General features: G+C 47.8%; 1 protein-coding gene across 2 annotated transcripts in view; it reads right to left on the bottom strand.

Annotated features, from left to right (window-relative positions):
- TKTL1 (transketolase like 1) overlaps nucleotides 1–25073 on the bottom strand; it is a 32148-nt gene that overhangs the window by 5770 nt on the left and 1305 nt on the right. The window contains exons 2-9 of one of the 2 annotated variants that reach the window (XM_074029663.1): nucleotides 19291–19408; nucleotides 14946–15043; nucleotides 13517–13708; nucleotides 13306–13433; nucleotides 11765–11958; nucleotides 8925–9089; nucleotides 3370–3526; nucleotides 991–1121 (exon numbers count right to left, since the gene is read on the bottom strand). In XM_074029663.1, coding sequence (XP_073885764.1) covers nucleotides 991–1121; nucleotides 3370–3526; nucleotides 8925–9089; nucleotides 11765–11958; nucleotides 13306–13433; nucleotides 13517–13708; nucleotides 14946–15043; nucleotides 19291–19408 — 1183 coding nt within the window. Of the gene's footprint in view, nucleotides 1–990; nucleotides 1122–3369; nucleotides 3527–8924; nucleotides 9090–11764; nucleotides 11959–13305; nucleotides 13434–13516; nucleotides 13709–14945; nucleotides 15044–19290; nucleotides 19417–25073 lie in introns of those variants that run through there. The other variant, XM_015443726.3, reaches the window with a different exon arrangement.

The following is a 25073-nucleotide window of genomic DNA, read 5'->3' as shown; positions in this document are numbered from 1 at the left end:
GGTGAAACCCCATCTCTCCCCCAAAATACAAAAATTAGCCGGCCGTGGTGTAGCCGACCTCTAGTCCCAGCTACTCAGGAGGCTGAGGCGGGAGAACCTGGGAGGCGGAGGCAGAAGCTGCAGAGAACCGAGATCGTGTCACTGCAGTCCAGCCTGGGCGACAGAGTGAGACTGTCTAAAAAAAAAAAAAAAAAAAAGAAAGAAAAGTACATAGTAATATGTAAAGTGGGAGCCCACTTATATTAAAAAAAAAAAATCAAAGAACCCATGAGTGCTTGGAAAGGGAACGTATAGTCCCCACCCCAACTGTGCCAGGGGTTACCTGTATGGGGCATGGGTGAGGTGCAGGGTGGCAAGGGGAGCCTGCTGAACGTTAGCAGGGCAGGCTGGAAAGATCAAGACCACACTGCCTTGTCCCCCGTGCAGCCAGGTTCTAAACAGGAATTTGATTCTGTCCATCTGATGCCCTTGCATGAGGTCCCACACACTCTTGGCGCCCTAAGCTGTTCCAAAGGCAAGCCAGGGCCAGGGAACACAGATTCGTCTGTAGTGGCATCCTACCACCGGCTCTCCAGCTTCCTGGATGTGAGGACACAGCAGGAGCTTCTTCACCTCTGGCTGCAGCCACTGGGGGCTAAAACACTATAGTCTGGGACTCTGCCTGGGGCTTGCTCCTGCGGCTTCTTAAGCAACCTTTGTTAAACACCTTCTCCTGTTTACAATACCCAGAATGGTCCGTGCATCTTCTGCTGAGCCCTGACTGAGCCAGGCTGTCAGGTTCTGTTCAGTATCCTGTACTGTTTGACTCTTTTACAAAGCAAATGTGTTTGTGTGCATAATCGCCTGTTTTTTATAAAGAATTCTATCACCAGATTTTCTAAAATGAATTACCACTTTTATGCTGAGAAAAAAGACCCAATCATCAGTATGAAACTAGTAGCAGAGTCCAGAAGCATTTTCTGTCTGAAACTAGTGTCTCCTCAAAAATACCTTGGCATTGGCCGCCAGAGAAACAGCATGCTCCGTGGAGACAGCATCAGTTGGGTAGAAGATCGTGCACTTGGGAATGGTTCGGAACATGGCTATATCCTCCAGGGCCATCTGGGAAGCACCGTCTTCACCTGAGAGAACCACAGCCCGATTAAAACATGAGCATAACCCCATTAGGAACCTGCCCTCCACGCGCTTCTAGCTCTGAAGAAGCAATTATTCCTATTGCCACTGGATGTCCCAAGTTCTAGCAGAGCCCCATAAATGGTCCTACTGCATCCTTGTAACTCATTTACATTGTGTTCTTGCACGCCTGTCTCCCTTGAGGTCACACTGTGACGCCTCGGGTTAGGCTCCCAGTTGACTTTTCAGATGGATCACTCCAAGCTACTGTCCACAATGGCTGAGAATTGGCCTGAGTTTGGCCTGCTAAGCCTCTGAACCCGTGCTCTTTAGGAAGGTCCTCAGGCTTTGTTCTCCCTTTTCTGCTCTACCTTTTCTACATCCAGAGACCGGGTTTTACATACCAAAGTGGTGTTTTTCATTTCTCCAGGCCTTCCAAGTAGTTAACACACCTTTAAGGCACGTTGAGGGTGCTACAGGGTACTTTAGGGTATATCTGGGAATGCAGTTTCTGGCCAGAAATGTGAGAGAAATCTTATTGTGCACTGGGTGGCTTAGCTCTTCTCAGCTAGGAAGGGGACTGTCACCATGCACACTGCCTTGCCTAGGACCACTGTCTAACCTCAACAGCCCAGCTTTTTTTTTTTTTTTAAATTAACTTATTATTTTGAGACAGAGTCTTGCTCTGTTGCCCAGGCTTGAGTGCACTGGACGATCTCAGCTCACTGCAACCTCCACCTCCCAGGTTCAAGTGATTCTCCTGCCTCAGACTACCAAGTAGCTGGGATTACAGTCATGTGCCAACATGCCTGGCTAAGTTGTATATTTTCAGTAGAGATAGGGTTTCACCATATTGGTCAGGCTGGTCTCAAAATCCTGACCTCAGGTGATTCACCTGCCTCGGCCTCCCAAAGTGCTGGGATTACAGGTGTGAGCCACTGCCCTGGCTTTTTTTTTTTTTTTTGGACAAAGTCTCTATCGCCAGGCTGGAGTGCAGTGGTGTGATCTTGGCTCACTGCAGCCTCTGCCTCCTGGGTTCAAGCAATTCTCCTGTCTCAGCATCCTGAGTAGCTGGAATACAGGTGCGCGCCACCACACCTGGCTAATTTTTCTAATTTTAGTAGAGATGAGGTTTCACCAAGTGCTGGGATTACAGGCATGAGCCACTGCACCTAGCCTTCCAGTTCTTCTTTGGATGGAACCTAGGGCCACTTTCTCCATGTGACTATTTCAAAACTGACACTGAGCACAGCTGCAGGTGGGCTCAAGGACCTAGGCCCCTCTGCCCCTGCAACACTATCGCGCCTCCTCTCCCTGGCCACCACCTGTGCCTCCAGCTTCACCCAGACAGTCGTGACTCCAGCTCCATCTAGAGCCATCTCGTCCAGCCTCATTCTCCCATGGAGTACCTGAGATGGCTACCCAATGTGCACCTCTGGCATTCTAGAAGTGTGTGCAGCCATATCTACTGAGCCCATCTGCCTGCCACAGGCACGCCAGCTGGCTCATCTTCCCATGTCATTTCTGTCATTCATGAAAATGACTCCCTGACGTTTCCCAAGCGAGGAATCCTGGAGATTGGTGTGTTTTGCTCTTCACACCATCGCAGAGTGCTCCATCTGTTAGGAGGCACACTCACCTCTCTCTTCACTCTTAGACCCCTCCCCACCGCCTGGCTTTCTCCCACCTTGCACACCTTCTTTCAATCCCCTCTCTGGCTTCCCATTGCCTGTGGTTTCCTTCTAGCCCACCTGCCAGGTGAATACTATTCTGAGAAGGGCGTGTTTGTAAGAGTTCCTGCCTTGTGTCATGCTCCAGGGTTCTCGCTGCCCCAGGCAGGAAGGAGGGGGTGGTGGTCCTCCCCCGCCCCGAGCAGGCTGTGCAGCCAGTCAGAATGCTCCTTGTCCTCTGTGATGCTGTTCACCTTCAGTTAGATTGCAACCACAGCGAGGGCAGAAAAGGCTCCATGACTCTGCCAGTGCTGTCCATAACCTGCACACAGCTCAACACACAAGGGGCACTCAGGATAGGCAACTGTTTCTCACTGTCTGAAACAACAGTACCACCGAGAGATGCACTTCAAAAGTTGCCCTGAGTGTCTGACACTTTTAAAGGACGACATGGCACTTTCAAAAAAAAGACTTGAATAATCAAACTTCATGGAACCATAAGGAAATTCATGGTTTAACCAATCACATGCTTATCTTTCTCTGTGAAGGAGGAAGGCTATCAAGATGATGGCATTAAAACCCTTACCAACAGATACCCCACAGTGGGAACCAATAATGTTGATGTTGCTCTCAGACAGGCCTCCTATCCGGATCTGATCAAATGCTCGAGTCAGAAAGGCAGCAAAGGTGCTAGCAAAAGCAATGGTCCGTCCACGGGAGGCACAGCCCAGCGCCACGCTCACCTGCAACACAGAGAACATGAATCAGAACATCCCTGGGTACTGCCCCCACTGCCCCTTCTCCCACAGTCCCCACGATAACCCCCATTCTGCACCTGGTGAACTGCTCTGAAGTTCTAGCATGCGTCCTTCCCACGCCCCTCTTTCCTCAAACCCTGGGCACCCGTCTGTCCCTCCTGCTCAGATGGTGCCCTCAGCTCATAGCTCCTAGGGAGCAAGAGACGAGTCTCTTCTGCCTGCCCTCCTGGTACCCGCAGTTTTCCAAGGTCCACGCCCTAGCAGGACATCCTGAATCCATCCTGTTCCTTTCTCACAGGGGTCTCCAGCCATGCAGCTCCTCCTCCCCTCTTGTGCTACTTCCTTTTCTCTTGGATCATTCCATTTCCATTCAGGTGTGTGCCAGTACCTTTTATCTGCACACCCCCATCTCTGCCTTGTCCTGCCTTCACATCTGTGTTCTCCTTCATAGCAAACTTCTCAAAACTTGCCTAGAGTCATTGCCCCTTCCTTCTCATTTCCCACGCTCTTCCCAGCCAACTTCATCTAGGCTACCATCGCCACAAGGTACCTCGAAGCCACAAAACCAAGAGGCTGCCTGACCTTGGCTGGCCTGTGACTTGACTTGATCTCAAGACGTTTCCTCCTCTCAGTTTCTGCAGTGTGGCAGTGGCCCGGTGCTGTCGCCTCATGGGCGCTGCTGGGGCAAGTCCTCAGGGCCCTGGGCATCCTTGGGAAGTCGCATCTGGCCCAATGCTCCCCTGATCTGCATTCTGGTAATGACCCCCACTTTACATTGCCATTCCTTACCCCACTTCCCCAGAAGTCTGGGCTCAAATACCCCAGTAGGCTTCAAACTAGAATACAAACCTCTCTGGGGCTACACACGGGCTTTCCAAAGGGGATGTGGCTGTGGGTGTTACACTCAAGATTCCCAACTCCAGATCAACTCTGTCTACATTCATCTGCCAAAAGGAGGGGCCGTACTTCCCTTCCACAGTCTTTTTTTTTTTTTTTTTTTAAACAAGGTCTTGCTCTGTCACCTAGGCTGCGGTGCAGTGGCACAATCTTGGCTCACTGCAACCCTGCCTCCCAGGTTCAAGCGATTCTCCTGCCTCTGCCTCCCGAGTAGCTGGGATTACAGGCACCTGCCACCACATCCGGCTAATTTTTGTATTTTTAGTAGGGACGAGGTTTCACCATATTGGTCAGGCTAGTGTCGAACTCCTAACCTTACGTGATCCACCCGCCTCGGCTGGCCTCCCAAAGTTGTGGGATTATGGGTGTGAGCCACTGCCCCGGGTCTCCCACTGTCTCTTTTAACAATCACCTCCTAGCAACCTGATCCCCAAAGGGCATGCTCTCAGTCACCTGACTCTTACAGGGGGATCATCCTGGAGTGAAGAACCTCCAGACCCAAGCAAAGAGGACAATTTGAAATAACTATGCTGGTGGAGAGAAAGTGAAGAACTTAACTAATGAAACTGTCAACTCTGCAAATAATTTTTAAATAAACAACTTTACATGAAAGATCAGTATGTGATTTTTTTGGCTTATAACTGGGAAGGAATTCAAAGAATTGAGTGACATTCCTCCAACAAAACTTCCCTTCCCATCTACTTATTCATGTAAGGTTTCGTAGCACATCATTAAAATGAAAAACAGGAACAGAATCTGTTCTCAATGCTATCACATTCAAATTACAAGTATATTCATCCACTAACATACTAGCTAATAATAATAAAAACTCTATCTCACTTCAGAAAAAACCTAATGCTCAGAGGCCTATAATTTTTTTTAAAAAGCTATCAATTTATATGCATATTTTTGTTGCAGAAAAAATTAAAGGACAATCAATAAAAGGCTTTCATGCATAAAGATATATTGGGGAAACGAATGGAATGGAAATTGGAAATAAAGTAGAAAAAGGGATTTAATTTCTGACAAAGAAAAGTGGCTTAGCATGAATTTTTTTTTTTTAAATTAGAGACCAGGTCTCACTATGTTATTCAGGCTGGTCTTGAACTCTTTCTTTTTTTAGATGGAGTCTCGCTCTGTTGCCCAGGCTGCAGTGGAGTGATCTTGGCTCACTGCAAGCTCCGCCTCCCGGGTTCACACCATTCTCCTGCCTCAGCCTCCCGAGTAGCTGGGACTACAGGCGTCTGCCACCATGCCTGGTTAATTTTTGTTGTTGTTGTTGTATTTTTAGTAGAGACAGGGTTTCACCATGTTAGCCAGGATGGTCTCCATCTCCTGACCTCGTGATCCACCTGCCTTGGCCTCCCAAAGTGCTGGGATTATAGGCATGAGCCATCACGCCCAGCCTGGTCTTGAACTCTTGAACTCCAGCAATCCTCCAGCTTCAGCCTCCCAAAGTGCTGGGATTACAGGTGAGCCACTATGCCTAGCCAGTGTCATCTTTAACGGCATGATTTGAGTATTAAAGTATCAAAAATGTCAATATATGAACAACTACATCCTTTGCAACTATTTAAATTTGTGATTAAAAATTTAGATGTGGCCAGGCATGGTGGCTCATGCTCATAGTCCCAGCTCCTCAAGAGGCCGAGGCCAGAGGACCCCTTGAGCCCAGGAGTTTGAGGCTGCGGTGAGCCATGACTGTGCCACTGCATTCCAACTTGGGTGACAGAGCAAGACTGTGTCTCTACAAAAAACAAAAATAAAAAAATGATGTTAGCTTAAAAACTATGCCAAGGTATATGTAGTTTAGAAAACTGCATTTAGCGGTGTGGAGCAGCCACATGTGAAAATGACTGACTGATCTACTGCCCAGCCATCTGATACCACTGTCTCTCCTCCGTGCATCTAACCGGTGCCCCAACCCCCTAGGCCCACAGAGAGCTCCTGCTGGTGCCCCCCAGTCCACTTCTCTCCCAGTCTTGTCAATCTCAAGAGGTGATACCACCTTCCCTCAGGTGCTGCCGCCCACACTCAAGTGCCAGCCTTGGTTCCTGTCCTGACACCTGCTGTTGGCATCCTGCTGGCTCTCCTGCCAAGGCAATATGTGACAAGTCTGCTTCCCTCCGACTCCACAGCTACTGCCCTGGTCCAAGTCACCCTCTCCTTCTCCTCCCTTTCCTACGTGAAGCCATTCTTCACTCTTCAGAGTTTTGGAAAATGCAGGCTGTTGCTTTCCTGCTTAAAGCCCTCCAGTTGCTTCCCAGCAAACTGCAAGAGAACCACAGATACTGAACAGGGCCTCTGTAAGACCCCGTATGACCTGGGCCCTGGAGAGCTTTCTGTGTTCACCATGCTTCTACCACTTGGCCTTCCCTCTGCTCTCCAAACATCCCAAGCCTGGGCCTGCCTACAGCTGGCCATGCCCCCTGCTTGAAACGCTGTCTCCCACATCTGTACACGGCTGACCCCTCGCCACGTGAGACTCAGCTTAAGTATCACCTTTTCTGAGAGGCTGTCCCTGACTGCCCCGGTCAAGCTCTACACTGTAGCCACCTTCTTCAGCATGGCACTAAATGCCACCTGCTCGCCTTTTCTTTACAACTTTTTTCCAACTGTGAGAACGTATCAGCAGGCACGGAAAAGACTACATGGCTGTGTGCTGAGGGAACCAGTGAGGTGGGGAGCAAACTTTTTGATAGGAACGTCAATCCAGAAAATTATGGATTGCATTGTTTTCCATTCAAAATGAAAACAGCTTAATGAGCCAGGCTCGGGGGCTCATGCCTGTAATCCCAGCACTTTGGGAGGCCGAGGCAGGTAGATTACCTGAGGTCAGGAGTTGGAGACCAGCCTGACCAACATGGGTTTCTGAAACCCTGTCTCTACTAAAAATACAAAAATTAGCCAGGCGTGGTGGTGCATGTCTGTAATCCCAGCTACCTGGGAGGCTGAGGCAAGGGAATCGCTTGAACCTGGGGGGCAGAGGTTGCAGTGAGCTGAGATCATGCCACTGCACTCCAGCCTTGGTGACAGAGAAACTCCATCTTGAAAAAACAAAAAACAACAAAAAAACCAAATGGCCCAGCAGAGCATGGGGAGCTGTGGGGGTACCCATCTCAACAGGGGTGCTTTTTGGCTTCAGTCAACTGGCGTCGGGAGGGAATGCCACCCTGTGGTAGCAGTTCTTCCCATCTTTCAAAAGAATCCAGAAATGTGTATTCTATATAAAACCTCCTGATTCTTTTTTGAGATGGGGTCTCGCTGTTTCACAGGCTGGAATGCAGTGGTACACTGCAGCATTAAAGTCCCAGGATCAAGCATCCTCCTGCCTTAAGAGTCCCGAGTAGCTGGGACTGCAGGCTTGTGCCACCACACCTATAATCTGATTTTTAAATGCTGGCAACTGATTTTTAAAAAATTTAAAACACTGGCCGGGCGCGGTGGCTCATGTCGGTAATCCCAGCACTTTGGGAGGCTGAGGTGGGCGGATCACGAGGTGGGCGGATCACGAGGTCAGGAGATCGAGACCATCCTGGCTAACACAGTGAAACCCCGTCTTTACTAAAAAAATACAAAAAATTTAGCAAGATGTAGTGGCGGGCGCCTGTAGTCCCAGCCACTCGGGAGGCTGAGGCAGAAGAATGGCATGAACCCAGGAGGCGGAACTTGCAATGAGCCGAGCACTCCACTCCAGCCTGGGCGACAGAGCGAGACTTGGTCTCAAAAAATTTTTTAAAAAAATACTACTTGTTCCACATAAAGTCACTGGTGGTCACATAAGACCTGCTGGCCTGTGGTTTTCTGGCATAATGACAGGAGATGGGCAACATCTATGACACACAGAGCTTTAGAGTTCAAAGGGTTTACTGGCAGTAACTCCTTCCTCTCTTGAGAGAGGTGTGCTTGTGTGCATGTGCTTGAGATACTCGCTGCATCAGTATCCCTCTGGGGAGAGACTGAGGCACAGATAAGCAGAATGGCTTTGCCTAAGGCACCAGCTCTAGGTATTGATATTCTTGTGATTGCAGTAAGTACAACATTTGCATTTCTGTGATATATTAGGCCCCTCTACAGCGGAGAGAAAAAAATTGCATTCCCTGTGACTCCTCAACCAATGTGCCTCTGGGTGGTTGCAGAACTGGGCAGAATGAGCTACTGGGGAGCCTGGGATGCTTCAGGCCCAGAGCCCTGGGTTCAGATGGTTCTAGGCTCAGAGGGCCCACTGTCTGTGGCCTTGGGCCTGCTGCCCTCAGCCAACTTGGAGAGGGTGCCCAGAGAGTGCCGAGTAGTCTATTACGGCCCTCGTAGCAGACCTAGAAGCCACCTCTCAGACTCTACCTGGCTACTTGCCTCCTGTTTCCCTGGAATTTTTTTTCCACTCCTTTTGCTTTCATAAATGGAAAGAAAAACTAGCACATGCTGGGCCTCCTGTGTCCAGTGGGCCATTAATTGTAAGAAGCCCTGAGAGACACTATACACTCACCATGTTTTGCTCAGCCATAAAGCATTCGATGAAACGCTCAGGGTACTCTTTGTTGAATATCTCAGAGAAGGTAGAGTACTTGGTGTCACCATCCAGCACAATGACTCTGTCGTTTGCATAGCCCAGCTTAGCCAGAGCCAAACCACATGCTTTCCGGGTAGCTATCTAGAAGAAAGAATCAGGGGGTAGAGTTTCTTCAAATGCATTTAGAAGGAACGACTACAGAAGGAAGGTGCCATATCGTAGAATGACAAATTATCATCTATCTTGAAGAAAGTAAGTTTGTGACTCACCAAAAATTTCCTTTAATGTCATAAACATGGATTGCTAGCCAATCTTAAATCCATACTAAATAGCTGATGTGGCATTCAAGTTTTTCTCAAACTGTGCTCTTTTTAGTTAACATCCCCCCCCTCCCCTGACCCCCACTTCCTAAGCAGGTAAACACTCCACAGCTCAGGAGTGAGATTTCCGACATCAATGGTTCTCATTATATTTTTCAAATTACTTGGCCAGGTGTGGTGGCTCACACCTGTAATCCCAGCATTTTGGGAGACTGAGGCAGGTGGACCACCTGAGGTCAGGAGTTCGAGACCAGCCCGGCTAACAAGGTGAAAGCCTGTCTGTACTAAAATACAAAAATTAGCTGGGTATGATGGCTGGTGCCTATAATCCCAGCTACTTGGGAGGCTGAGGCAGAAGAATCACTTGAACCCAGGAGGCAGAGGTTGCAGTGAGCCAAGCACTCCAGCCTGGGTGACTGAGCCAGACTCCATCTCAAAAAAAAAAAAAAATGTTGAATTTTATGAATTGCTTTTGTTTAGTGTGTATGATGATGATCACACTCCCCCCCGTCCTTTGACCTAATACTAGAACAGTGAATTCTATTCCTACGTCTCCTGGCATGAGTCACCTGCATTACTAATTTGAGCTCACTGATTCACTTAACTTTTTTAATGTACTAATGAAGTTGAGATGGGTTAATGTTCTATTTAGAATTCTTATATTGCTATTCACAAATAAAGTTGCTCTACAGTTTTCTTTAGGCTAACTTTGTCACATTTTCGCTTCATAAATCGCGATGACATTTTCATCTTCCTCCGTATTTGGAAAAATGTGAAACAGTTTAGAAATTACTCTTTTTGGGAAGGTTAAAAATGAGTCACTCTTATATAACCTGGTGAGCCTGGAGCTTTGGGGGATAGCCCTTGGATAGCTTTCTCCATTTTTTCTAGGGCTATTGATTCATTTAAGTTTTTTGTACCTCTTTTAGTCAATTTTGATATTTTATGTATTCCTAAAAATGCTCCCCCCGCTTTTCACGTTTTCATACCAATTATACAACTATAGCGTTATTCGGTTTTCTAAAAAAAAAAATTTTTTTTTTGAGACAAGAGTCTCGCTCTGTTGCCCAGGCTGGAATGCAGTGGCCCAATCATAGCTCACTATCCCCTCAAACTCCTGGGCTCAGGTGATCCTCCTGCCTCAGTCTCCAGAGTAGCTGGAACCACATTATGGCACCATGCCTGGCTAATTTTTAAATTATATGTAGAGATGGGGTCTTACTACTTTGCCCAGGCTAGTCTTGAACTCCTGGGCTCAACTGGTCTTCCTGCCTTGGCCTCCTAATAGTGCTGGGATTACAGGTGTGAGCCACTGTGCCTGGCCCACCCTCTGTTGATACACCTTTTTCTTTCTTCTGGTTTTTATCTTCTGATTTCTCAAGTATTCAAAATTTATTTATTTATTTATTTATTTATTTCGAGACGGAGTCTCGCTCTGTCGCCCAGGCTGGAGTGCAGTGGCGCAATCTCGGCTCACTGCAAGCTCCGCCTCCCGGGTTCACGCCATTCTCCTGCCTCAGCCTCCTGAGTAGCTGGGACTACAGGCGCCCGCCACCGTGCCCGGCTAATTTTTTGTATTTTTAGTAGAGACGGGGTTTCACCGTGGTCTCGATCTCCTGACCTTGTGATCCGCCCGCCTCGGCCTCCCAAAGTGCTGGGATTACAGGCGTGAGCCACCGCGCCTGGCCCAAAATTCATTTATTTTTAACCCTCATTACCAGGCTAAGAAAACACAAACAACACTCAAAATTTCTCCAAATAAAGAAGGGTCAGAAAGTATGTCCTTCCTCCCTAGGCTCGCCATCTTACTTCCTCTAGGCCATAGAGAACTTGCCTATGTCAGGTCTGCTATACCAGAAGGCAGGATGTAAACATGCTAAAAACCAAAAGGACTTGATATTCAGAGTTTTGTGCATAATTTTATTCCTTTTTGAGGTTTCTGATGAATTGGCCTGCTCCTCTGTGTAATTCAGAGAGTAAGTTCAAAAGATCAGCCCGCCTGGGACCAGTATTCTTAGCGGAGACACAGAATTGTAGCAGTTCCGTGCACAAACCGAAGTTGGGAAGCAATAAAAAGGCACACCACACCAGGAGTTAATAAATAGCAATGGACCAATCAGAAAATTCAGACACACGTGTGAAAGCCAAAAATAAAAATCAGACCTAATAAAAGAGAAGGGGGGATAGGAGTGGTGAAGGATCAAGTACCTATTGGGTGCAATGTCCACTACTCTGATGCTGGGTGCACTGAAAGCCCAGACCTTACCACTACACAAAATCTATCCATGTGACAGAACTGCACTTTGTGCCCCTAAATCTATTTTTTTAAAACGGCAAACCTCTCTTTATTGCTTATAAACTGTTATACATTACTCTAATAATTGATTCGTCCGTGGAGACCAGAATAAATGAAGAATCCTGTGTATATATGAACAACATTAGAGAACAAAGCAGTTGACATACCTTGTTTATTCAATTATCCACCTTTCTGCCTACCTTGTCACCAACTCTGTAATCAGGTGGAGAGGTCATCCTTACATCTGTGATGTTGACTTCAGGTGAGTCCTCAATGGGGAGCTGTGGGTCAAGATTCCTGCTGGTCTCTATCTGGCTCTCAATTAATTTGATAATGGCATCTGCTCTTTCTCTTGGCATTGGCTTTCCATGCCAACTTTCTGCATCCTCAATACCTGTAATGAAACAAATAAAAGACATCCATTCCATAAATATTTAATGAGTGCCTATGAGGTCACCTGAAAAACAGACCCTGATGAAAAAGACGTCACCCTAGGACTCACAGGAGGAACACCTGGCACGGAGGGCCTGGGATGCTGCTGCAGCCAGAGAGAACAGCTTGGACAAAGGTCTTGAGGCTTTTTGTTTTGAGACAGGGGTCATAGCGTGCTATGACTCCTCCCCAAGCTGGAGTGCAGCGGGTGGTCATAACTCACCACAGCTTCCAACTCCTTGGGCTCGAGTGATCCTCCCGCCTCCGCCTCCTAAGTAGCTGGGATTATAGGTGCAAGCCACTGCACCTAGCTATGCCCCTGAGGGCCACTGGTGAGTGGAAGGGAGAATGATGACAAGGCTGGAGAGACAGGTAGGGCACACCATGGAGGGTGGGTCTTGTGGGTATGAGAAGTTTGAGTTTTATCTAAAGCAAGATTGGAAACTATTGAAGGGTTTGGAGTGGGGAAAGTGACTGATCAGATCCATTATAGAAAGATCACTGTGGTGGCAGTGTAGAGACTGGTGCGGAGGCAGGCCAGCTGGAACTTTGGGAGAGATGATGGGTGTGGCAACAGCCATGGTAGTAGAGACGGGGAGGAGTGAATGAGTCCAAGATATGTAATCTAGGGGACTGGGTGTATGTGTGGGCCTATGAGAGGGAGGCAGAGGCAAGGCCAATACCCAGGGTCCTGCCGGGAACACACTGGCAAAATAAGTTACTGAACGGAGGGTACCAGAGTAAAACTATATTTTCGGTAGGAGTCACAGAACGGTTTTATTCTAAAATGTCTATAGTCCTAAAAAAAATCCAGGAACTACACTCTTTGTAATGAGTTAAATTGAGATAAACAATTTCAGCTATCAGCCTTGAAATGTGATAGTTGGTGATTCCAAGCTCCCTTCTTCCCCAACTCCCAGGGTTCTTCCAGAAAAGTGTGGACCTAGGCACGTGTTTAAGTATGCACTCTTATTTCTGCACCTGCTCATACACACAGCACACTTTCTGATTCTACTAACCGTAGAGATTGTTCCCCGTCAGTCCTCCAATGGGCTGTATTCCTAGACACTCCCTCGTGCAGGCAGTACATCACTGTCCACCTGCTAGGGCTTTCGATGTCCCCTCCTACGCTAAGCAGACACTAGCTAGTGAAAATAAGAGAGCAGGAGCCTCCAGCATATACTCCAGGCAGAACTGCTATTCACTAAATGAGTCATCTTCCTAGGCCCATTTAAGCCTCTCCCCGCCTCTGCTGCTGAGCGGACAGATGCTTTTAACAACCAGGAGCAGGAGGAAAGGGCTTGCTTACTTGGTGTGCCCCGGCCCTTGAAGGTCTTGGCCACCACAGCAGTGGGCTTGTGCTTCACCTGAGAGGCCTGCCAGAACACCTGGCACAGCGCCTCCACGTCCCGACCATCCACCACGTAAGTGTTCCACCTGCCAACAGAGGAGCAGGCTGGGTTACAAGAGATGAAGGGGGCAGGACAGAATGGAAATCAAGCGCAAGGGAATACAGTTACCCGAAGGCTTCGCAGCGCCTCTGATAGATGTCTATGCAGTGCTCGGCGGGCAATGCACCACTGTGTCCCAGGCGGTTCACATCAAAGATCGCCACCAGATTGTCCAGACTGTAGTAGGAAGCAAAGGCCATTGCCTCCCAGACAGAGCCTTCTGAGGACTCGCCGTCACTCATGAGGCAGAACACCCGGTAGCTGGAGCAAGACAAGAGAGGTTTAGGACCCTGTGGGGGCTCATCTGGGCCAACCAAGCAAATGCGTTTCAGGAGGAGAAATGGAAGCAATTGGAGCAGCTGCTTCAGACCATCCACTTCCCACAATTTCCGTCATCAACTCTGCCCCAGCCCAGCAGCTAAGGAAGCCGAGCTTGAAGAGCCTGGGGCTCACAAACAGGCTTTGCCTCTGGCTAGTTTTCTCTTTCTAACTGTAAAGCAACTTTTAGGTTCTTCTGCCACATTTCCTTATCAATAAGCAAACAGGGCCAGAGGGGAAGGGGAAGAAAGTAGCACCCTTAAGTTCCCCAAACATTTACACATTCATTTTCCTGGTAAGTTCCCTTTTAAAGCATTGCCATCTTCTAATTTTTTTTTTTTTTTTTTTTGAGACAGTGTGTCTGTCACCCAGGCTGGAGTGCAATGGCGTGATCTTGGCTCACTGCAACCTCCACCTCCCGGGTTCAAGTGACTCTCCTGCCTACAGGCCCAGGCCACCACGCCCAGCCACCACTTTCTAGTTCTGTTCTTACAACTTATTTACAATAATCCACAATCAAAACACCCCACTTGGAAACGTGTTCTGCTGTGAAGTAAATTCCTCCACAACCAACGATGTGAGTGTTCCCATCAAGAAAACACATCCGGCCAGGGACAGTGGCTCACACCTGTAATCCCAGCACTTTGGGAGGCCAAGGCAGGCGGATCACCTGAGGTCTGGAATTTGAGACCAGCCTGGCCAACATGGCGAAACCCCATCTCTACTAAAAATACAAAAATTAGCTGGGCATGGTGGTGCATGCCTGTAATCCCAGCTACCCAGGAGGCTAAGGCAGGAGAATCACTTGAAACCGAGAGGCAGAGGTTGCAGTGAGCTGAGATCATGCCACTGCACTCCAGCCTGGCCACAGAGTGAGACTCAGTCTCAAAAACAAACCACACATCCCAGACCCCACTAAAGTGCTGGAAATCTTCAAAAAAGCTATAGAACGGAAAGGCAACAGCAGCTGAAACCTTTCAACAGACCTGTGGGATAGGAAGCGGGGCAGCTGCCCGAGGAGGGGAGAAGGCACAGGGAAGCCTTCCAGAGGGGTCACCACGGGATGTGATGGGGACTAGCCCTTTAGGGCTCTCCACCTCACGGAGATAGGTGGCTGTCCCCCAAGACTCTAGGAAGGGGGATGCAGGGCAGTTAAATGGCTTCTGGGTAAGAGCCTTACCTGGCCCGATCGAAGTACTTGCCAGTATATGCCATTCCACATGCAACGCCCAGTCCTTGTCCAAGCCATCCTGTTGCCACATCCACAAACGACAGTCTCTGTAAGAGAAGGGACCCAGGGAACCCTGATGCAGCTGCAGGACATGGTATCAGGTGGACTCACACACTGAGTGCAGGCTGCTCCTGTCAGCTGGGTAGCAGTGTTCCATCCAAACGGCCCCTCCCACCCCGCTGGGTGAATTCCTCTTCCCCACACCCATATGCACCCCAAGCTTCCGATCAACGTTACAAGTGGACAATGGGTCAAGCCCAGGGCTCAGCCCGGGCTGGAAACTCAGGTGACTAAGGTGACGAAGACATCCACTGTCCCTGCCTGGGGAGTCATAGCTAATCCATACAGTATGGCAAGGGTGGCTGGAGCTTTGGGAATAGAGACAGGGAGCCTAAATGCAAAGCAGAAAATGTAAACTATGATTTTTGCCATTTTCCCACGGCCTTTCCCGGTCATGTACAAATCAGATGTTCAATCCTATGGAGGATATGGATTCTTAAACAGAAACCAGACTATTCTGGTTCCCTGGTTTATAAAACTCAGGTCAACTGAGATCTTACAAGTGGTCATCTAGAAGTGCCCATGCTACAAATGAATCCCTTTCTACTAGCATTTACCCCACCCCCAACATTCCGTTTGCAGGCACAGGGTCATCACTAACCCAAGCAGAAGATGTGGCCCTCTGTGGCCCACAAGGTCATGCCAAAGAGCTGCTGCACTGACTGGAGAGGCCCAACTTGCAAGCATACTGAATTTACCCAACAGCTTCTGCAGCCACCGTTTCAACCTGGTCTTAAACATCCCTTGCATCTGTCACTGCAGTGGCCTCCCAGCCTCCCGCACAGCCATTCTCAATCTAGCCACCAGGGGGAGCCTGTTAAAACTGAAGTTGACTGATCACATCTCTGTTAACTTTTCTTTTTTTTTTTTTTTTGAGACGGAGTCTTGCTCTGTCACCCAGGCTGGAGTGCAGTGGCCGGATCTCAGCTCACTGCAAGCTCCGCCTCCCGGGTTTACGCCATTCTCCTGCCTCAGCCTCCCGAGTAGCTGGGACTACAGGCGCCCGCCACCTCGCCCGGCTATTTTTTTTTTTGTATTTTTTAGTAGAGACGGGGTTTCACCGTGTTAGCCAGGATCGTCTCTCGATCTCCTGACCTCGTGATCCGCCCGTCTCGGCCTCCCAAAGTGCTGGGATTACAGGCTTGAGCCACCGCGCCCGGCTCTGTTAACTTTTCAAGGTCTTCCCACCTCCCACCAAGTACAGCTCAACTTTTTGCACCTGTCTGCCCACCCCAGCCCCCATCACCTCCATTTCTCCCTCCCACTGCTCCGGCACCCTGGCCTCCTTGCTGCTCCTTGAACACAGTGGGCATATACCTGCCTCAGGGCCTTAGCACTCATGGCACCCACTAGTGGAGTGCTTGTGCCTGGATGTGGACACAGCTCACTCTCCTGCCTCTTCCAAATCCCTACACAAGCGTCAGCACTGAGGTCTTTCTGGACCATTCTTTTTCAACCAGTGCCTCCTACCTCCTCCACTTTTACTTGATCCCAGATGCTTGGCCCCACCTGACACTCCATCTATTGACTTAAAAGTTTGTTTCCTGCCTGTCACCCTCCTCTGCTCAAACGTCAGTGCCTTTCCAGCAGAGAAGAGCAGGGTCATCACTACTGTAGATGGATGGATGGTATTTATGATTCTCAGATCTGCTTCTTGCCTCTTACCCTCTGCTACTCCCTGGGTACTCTTGACCTTCTCCGGCATTCTCTGCATGCTTTGTGCCCACCAGAGACTCCCTTTTGGTTCTGCATTACCAGCCCAGCACAACTGTCCCACTCAACTCAAGTCTCTTTTGACTATGTCTCCAGTCACGTCTCCCTTCCTATGGCACCCACCACACTCAGGTAACAAGCTCTGGCTCCCAGTCGCCTTGCATGCCCTTGGAAGTCCTACAAAATAATGGACCAAGCCTGGGCTCAGCAGTACAGACCAACTCTGCTTCCCTCTAGCTGTGAAGTGTGAGGCCAGCGGGCCCATCTCAAAGATTTTATGGGTGCAATGGAGACCAGAGCCCCTTAGGTGACAGGAGGTTAAGGATAAAGTGAGGATAGACTGAGAAAATGGTGAGGCATCAGTATGATGCCTGTTATGGCAGAAGTGCTCCCACATGGGTGTTGTCTTTCTTAAGAACCCTTATGCTGTGGGGGTAGACGATTCAGGGAGGTGAAAGGCTAGAATACAGATCTGCTCTGCCTGGAGGATGGCTGTTTGCCCCGTCCCCAGGCAAACCACAATGGACTATGCTTCACATGTTTTCTCTTTTGTTCCAATTTCATCTACCAGCTAAATCTGATGAACACACAAATTCTGGCAGCTGAACAGTGCCTGGTGTGCTGCTGCCCAATAGAAAGCCTCTTCATCCCCTAAGGCCAATGGCTCTGATAGCAGCTGTTACATGACAGTCTAGACTTTTTTTTTTTTTTTTGGAGACAGGGTCTTGCGCTCTGTCTCCCAGGCTCAAGTGATCCTCCCACCTTAGCCTCCTGAGTAGCTGCAGGCACGCATCACCATGCCCAGCTAATTTTCGTATTTTTTGTAGAGATTGGGGTCTTGCTATGTTGCCTAGGCCGGTCTCAAGAGATCCTCCTGCCAGAGCCTCCCAAAGCACTGGTGTGAGCCACTGTACCCAGCCTTTCCTTATTTTAAACCAGAAATCTAAACACCCATATTGCATTTATACATCTAATTTTGTTTTTTCAATTTTCATTGTAAAGGGGGCTGGAAGTGGTGGCTTGTTGACTGTAATCCCAGCACTTTGGGAAGCAGAGGTGGGTGCCTGGGCCCAGGAGTTTAAGGCCAGCCTGGGCAACATAGTGAGACCCTGTCTCTACAAAAAATACAAAAATTAGCCGGTCGTGGTGGCGTATGCCTGTAATCCCATCTACTCAAGAGGCTGAAGTGGGAAGATTGCTTGAGGCCAGGTGGTCAGGAGTGCATTTTGCTGAGCCCGAGCCACTGCACTCAAGCCTGGGCAAAAGCGAGACTCTATCTCCCCCCAAAAATAAAGAAAAAAAGACATAAAAAAAGTTCAAGTTTACAGACATGTTTAAAGACTAGCACAATGAATTCCTTCCTGTATACTGCTTACCTCCAGTAACCAACTAAAAGTAATGGAAGGCATTTACATCCTCTCTCTCTCCACACATGCGTGTACACATATAAATTCTATTTATTTTTTGCCAAACCGTTTGACATTATGGTTCAGACACCAAGACAAGGGTCACAATTATGACCTTTAGGCACCTCAACTATGCCCATAGTTTTTGTCTTTACTTCCCACTGTGCTAATCTGACATTTCTATTTGGACACAGTACTCTACCCAGCCAGATTATTTTTTTTTCTTTTGAGAAGGAGTCTTGCTCTATCGCCCAGGCTGGAGTGCAGTGGCACGATCTCAGCTCACTGTAACCTCTGCCTCCCAGGTTCAAACAATTCTTGTGCCTCAGCCTCCCAAAAAGCTGAGGTTAGAGGCATGTGCTACCACGCTCAGCTAATTTATTTATTTATCTATTTATTTGTTTATTTTTAAGTAGAGACAGAGTTTTGCTATGTTGACCACACTGGTCTCGAACTCCTGGCCTCCAGTGATCCGCTCACCTCAGTCTTCCAAAGTGCTGGGATTACAGGCATGAGCCACTGCGCCCGGCCCCTAGCCAGGTTTTAATTTGCTTCGGGACACAGTGTACTTTGAGATGGCATCAAACCAGCCACACAGATTGACCTTGAGGTTTTTTCTTTCCTATCCCCCAACATCATGAGGTGGCTGGTATTGCGCCCAATCTAATGAGAAGTGCCCCATCAGTTTCAGGTCAGATCTGCACAAACATAGAAGAGGAGGAAGCTGACTGACAGGGGTGGGATGTCCCTCCCAGTTACGCTCAATTTCCCCCAGGCTCAGTGAGTGGGATTCACTGAGGCTGCCTGCCTCTGCTCAGGCAGCACAGAGGGTGGGAGCAGCATAACCCGCCAAGGAGGAAGCTTTCATGCTAAGTGGGGTGAGGTAGGGTATGACCAAAGGAAAGGAAGGACAGCCAGCTCTCCCAAGCCACCCTTCCTACCATGCCATCACAGGGCTCCAAGTGGCCCTCACTAGAACACTAAAGCTTTAAGATGCAAAGGAAGAACCAAAATGATAAACGAGGCCCATTTCAGGCCTTGTTCCCACATGGTGGCTGTTCAAACTGGGCTTAACTGGCAAGCACCACAGCAGCCCTGGGCTCCCCCCGGCATACCTTTGCGAGGACAAATCGGTCGTTGTCTGGATTCTCTGGATCTGACTGCTTGTACCTCATGATGTAGAAGAACAGCACAGACATGATCTCGGCAGAACTGCTACAGGATGTAGGGTGGCTGAAAGAAAGACACGACACTGGTCATTTCTCACAGCAACTAGTTCCTAACACGTGATCTTGGCACATGGTCTCCTCATAGAAGCAGTCATTTCTCCCAGCCCGGGAAGAATCCAACCAAGGGTAAGGAATGCAGGGCTCACGGGCTGGAAGGGTGCTTTAAAGCCCAGTAACCTCACCACCCCTCCCCGTGCGCACAGCGAGGCCAGCTCCTAACAGCAGAGCACTGTGGACTCAGGGCAAGTTTCCTTCATGCCTCTGACGTGAGTATTCTTTCACACGCTTAAATTCATTTGTGGCCTTTCCACATGCCGAGGAACTTTCAGGAGCATTGCTAACCAGAAATGCCATGAAGAGCCCATTCTACTTTCTACAATGAATTTCTTTTAGGAAGTGAATGGTGACATACTGAGCAATTTGTCATGGTAGAGTAACTGAGGACCTTTCTGAGTGTTGGCAAAGTAACTGCTGCTCTTAGAAAGCGGCCTGCATGTGAGTCCAGCCAGGTCCTAATTAATTAAAAAGGGGGAAGGGACAAGACACAGCAGGGGAGAAAACCAACTCTCTGGAGCTCTGCCCAGCTGTAAGTAAAAAAAGATGTTAGGCCCAGCTCATATTAATAATCTCTCATTTCAAATTTCACTAAGAAAGTCCCCATTAAGAAAATGGGGACTTAGACTGGGCACGGTGGCTCACGCCTGTAATCCCAGCACCTTGGGAGGTCGAGGCGGGCGGATCACCTGAGGTCGGGAGTTCGAGACCAGCCTGACCAACATGGAGAAACCCCATCTCTACTAAAAAAAAAAAAAAAAAAAAGTGTGGTGGCACATGCCTGTAATACCAGCTACTTGGGAGGCTGAGGCAGGAGAATCACTTGAACCCGGGAGGCAGAGGTTGCGGTGAACCGAGATCACGCCATTGCACTCCAGCCTGGGCAACGAGAGCAAAATTCCATCTCGGAAAAAAAAAAAAGAAAAAGAAAATGGGACTAAAACCTCTTGCTTTGCAAACATCCTCTAAGTGGATGATTTAGATTTAAAAGCCACACAGATCCCTCGAGAAAATGCAGCCATCTGTTACTAATTTTGAAGGTGAAGGGAACAAAATGAACATGTACAAAAAAATTCAGACAATATATGGTTCTTAACTGCATCCACACTGTCCTTTTACTATCTAGCTCAGGCTCTGGAGCAAGATTTATTTTATTTACTTATTTTTTGAGACACAGTCTCACTCTGCTGCCCAGGCTGGAGTACAGCGGTGCTATCTCGGCTCACTGCAACCTCCGCCTTCTGCGTTCAAGTGATTCTCCTGCCTCAGCCTCCCAAGTATCTGGAATTACAGACGTGCACCACCACGCCCGGCTGATTTTTGCATTTTTAGTAGAAACAGGGTTTCACTATGTTGGCTAGGCTGGTCTCAAACTCCTGACCTCAGGTGATCCACCCCACCTTAGCCTCCCAAAGTGCTGGGATTACAGGCATGAGCCACCGCACCCGGCCAACAAGATTTAAAAAGACATATTGTACTAAGTATTTTCTCTAACCGCAATGGGATGAGGTTAGAAATCAATAATAGATGGAAAACTGGAAAATTCACAAATTTGTGAAAATTAAGCAACACACTCTCACACAACCAAAGAGCAATGGCGAAATAAATAAAGGGCATCCACATTGGAGAAGAGGAAGTCAAACTAGTGCTGTAACACTGATGATACAATCAGACAGCTAGAAAACCCTAGGCCAGGCGCAGTTGGCTCACGTCTGTAATTCCAGCACTTTGGGAGGCCGAGATGGGCGGACCACCTGAGGTTAGGAGTTCAAGACCAGCCTGGCCATGGTCTGGTGAAACCCCATCTCTACTAAAAATACAAAAATTAGCTGGGTGCGGTGGCGCACACCTGTAGTCGCAGCTACTCGGGTAAGGCAGGAGAATTGCTTGAACCTGGGAGGTGGAGGTTGCAGCGAGCTGAGATCATGCCACTGCACTTCAGTCTGGGTGACAGAAGCTCCATCAAAAACAAACAAAATCCTAAAGACTCATCCAAAAGACTCTTAAATCTGATAAACAAATTCAGTAGTCTCAGGTCACAAAATAAATGTACACAAATCAGTAGCACTAGACCGACAACAATCAAGCTTGAGAATCAAATCAAGAACTCAATCCCTTTCACAACAGCTGTAAACAACAACAACAACAAAACCCACCCTAGGAATATACTTAACCAAGGAGGTGAAAGGTACCTACAAGAAAAACTACAAAACACAGCTGAAAGACATCACAGATGACACAAACAGAAACATATCTCACGCTCATGGATAGGAAGAACCAGTATTGTGAAAATGGCAATATTGCCCAAAGCTATCTACAGATTCAATGCAATTCCCATCAAAATACACCATCGGGCTGGACGCAGTGGCTCACGCCTGTAATCCCAGCACTTTGGGAAGCTGAGGCGGGCGGATCACAAGGTCAAGAGATCGAGACCAGCCTGGCCAACATTGTGAAACCCCATCTCTACTAAAAATACAAAAATAAGCTGGGAGTGGTGGCATGTGCCTGTAGTTGCAGCTACTCGGGAGGCTAAGGCAGGAGAATCCCCTGAACCCGGGCAGCAGAGGTTGCAATGAGCCAAGATTTTGCCACTGCACTCCAGGCTGGGCGACAGAGCAAGACTCCATCTCAAGACGAAAACAAAACAAAACAAAAAACAAACAAAAAAACCAAGACAAAAAACCGAAAAATAATAGATCTACCATCTATCTACCATCCAATCCAGAAATTCCACTACTGGCTATCTACCCAAAAGAAAAAAAGTCATTATATGAAAAAGGTACATGCACACACATGTTTATAGGCAGCACAATTCACAACTGCAAAGATAAGGAACCAACCTAAATGCCCATCAACCAATGAGTAGATAAAGAATGTGGTGTATATACAACATGGATACTACTCAGATATGAAAAACAATGTATTCTGCAGCAACTTGGGTGGAGCTGGAGGCCATTATTTTAAGTGAAGTAACTCAGGAATAGAAAACCAAATACTGTATGTTTTCACTTGTAAGTGGAGCTAAGCTTTGGAGTGATATAATGGACTTTGGGGAGGAGAGTAAAGGGGGAGGGTAGGAAGGAAGTGAGGAATAAAAGACTACATGTTGGGAACAGCGTACACTGCTTGGGTGATGGGTACATTAAAATCTCAGAATTCACCAATATAGAAGTTATTGACATAATCAAAAACCACGTATACCCCTAAAAGTACTAAAATTAAAAAAAGAAAATGAGAGGCTGGGTGCGGTGGCTCATGCCTCTAATCCCAGCACTTTGGGAGGCCGAGGTGGATGGATCACCTGAGGTCGGGAGTTCGAGACCAGCCTGACCAACATGGAGAAACCCCGTCTCTACTAAAAATACAAAATTAGCTGGGCGTGGAGGTGCATGCGTGTAATCCCAGCTACTCAGGAGGCTGAGGCAGGAGAATTGCTTGAACCTGGGAGGCAGAGGTTGCGGTGAGCCTAGATCGCGCCATTACACTCCAGCCTGGGCAACAAAAGCAAAACTCCGTTTCAAAAAAAAAAAAAAAAAAAAGAAAGAAAAATCCTTTAGGGACAAATGAAAACAGAAGCACAAAATACCAAAACCTATGGGATGCAGTAAAAGCAGTGCCAAGTGGGACATTTATAGCTGTAAACACATTTTTTAAAACCCCTCATATCTGGCCAGGTGTGGTAGCTCACACCTGTAATCCCAACACTTTGGGAGCCGAAGCAGGCAGATCACTTGAGGCCAGGGGTTCGAGACCAGCCTGGCCAACATGGAGAAACTCTATCTCTAGCCTGGGCGACACAGCAAGACTCTGTCTCAAAAAGTAATAATAAATAAATAACCCTTCAAATCAACAACCTAACTTTACAACTTAAGTACTAAACTCAAAGCTAGCAGGAGAAAGAAATTAAAAAGATCAAAGCACAAATAAAACAGACTAAGAAAATAGAAAAAATCAGTGAAACCAATTTTTTTTTCTTTTTGAGACAGGGTCTCACTTTGTCACCCTGGCTAGAGTGTAGAACACAAATATGGCTCACTGCAGCCTCAAGCAATCTTTCCACCTCAGCCTTCCAAGTAGCTGGGACTATAGGTGCTTGCCATGTCTAGCCAACTGTTGTATTTTTGGCAGAGACGGGGTTTCCCCATGTTGGCCAGGCTTGTCCTGAACTCTTGAGCTCAAGCGATCCAGCTGCCTTGGCCTCCTAAAGTGCTGAGATTACAGGCATGAACCACCTCTCCCAGCCAAAGCTGGTTCTTTATAAAAGGTCAACAAAACTAGCTATTAATAGATGGGCAGGGCACCGTGGTGTGCACCTGTAGTTCCAGCTACTCAAGAGGCTGAGAGGCAGGAGAGTCGCTTGAAGCCCAGGAGAGTTCGAGGCTGCAGTGAACTATGATTGCACCACTGCACTCCAGCCTAGGTGAAAGAGCAAGACCCTGCCTCGAAAAAAAAAAAAAAAGTTCATCAAGTTAAAGTGGGGTCACTAATACCGCTTCTACGGAAATAAAAAAGGTGACAGTGTACTATGAATAATCGCATGCCAACAAATGGGTTAATCTACAATAGATAAATTCCTAGAAACAGAAAGCCTCACAAGACTTAATCAGCACAAGAAAATCTGAATAGACCTACAACTAACTAGTAAGGAGACTACAGCAGTAATAAAAAAAACTCCCAATAAATAAAAGCCTCATAGGCAATTATTACCAAACATTTAAAGAAAAATTAACAACAATCTTCTTCAAACTCCTCAAAAAAAAATTTTTTTCTTCTCTACAATGTCTTGCTTCCTCTGTTGCCCAGGCTGTTGTATAGTGGCGCAATCTAAGTTCACTGCAAACTCTGTCCCCCGCGTAGCTGGGACTACAGGCACGTGCCACCACGCCCAGCTAATTTTTGTAACATTCTGCAGAGGCTTGCCATCTTGCCCAGGTTGATTCAATGCAATTCCCATCAAAATATACCATGGCTCACACAATCCTCCTGCCTTGGCCTCCCAAAGTGCTGGGATTACAGGTGGGAGCCACCACGCCCGACCTTTCAAAAAATTTAAGATGGAACACTTTGAAACTCATCCCATGAAGCCAGCATTACACTTTGATAACAAAAGCAAACACTACAATAAAACCATAGACCAGGCCGGGCGCGGTGGCTCACGCCTGTAATCCCAGCACTTTGGAAGGCCGAGGTGGGTGGATCACGAAGTCAGGAGATCGGGACCATCCTGGCTAACACGGTGAAACCCCGTCTGTACTGAAAAATAGAAAAAATTAGCCGGGCGTGGTGGCGGGTGCCTATAGTCCCAGCTACTCGGGAGGCTGAGGCAAGAGAATGGTGTCGACCCGGGAGGTGGAGCTTGCAGTGAGCAGAGACTGCACTACTGAACTCTAACCTGGGGGACAGAGTGATATTCCATCTCAAAACAAACAAAAAACCAAAACAAACAAAAAGAATCATAGACCAATATCCCTTATACTGAAGCAAAAACCATCAACTGCATACTAGCAAATCCAACAGCTCATTTTTGTTCCAATTCGTACTCAATTGCCAGTTTCTTTTACTTTAATTTTTTTTTTTTTTTTTTTTTTTTTTTTTTTTGAGGCAGGGTCTCA

Source organism: Macaca fascicularis, chromosome X, assembly GCF_037993035.2.
Source record: "Macaca fascicularis isolate 582-1 chromosome X, T2T-MFA8v1.1".
Lineage (NCBI taxonomy): Eukaryota > Metazoa > Chordata > Mammalia > Primates > Cercopithecidae > Macaca > Macaca fascicularis.
Note: the sequence above shows the minus strand (reverse complement) of the source record. Positions and strands in the feature narration are given on the sequence as shown.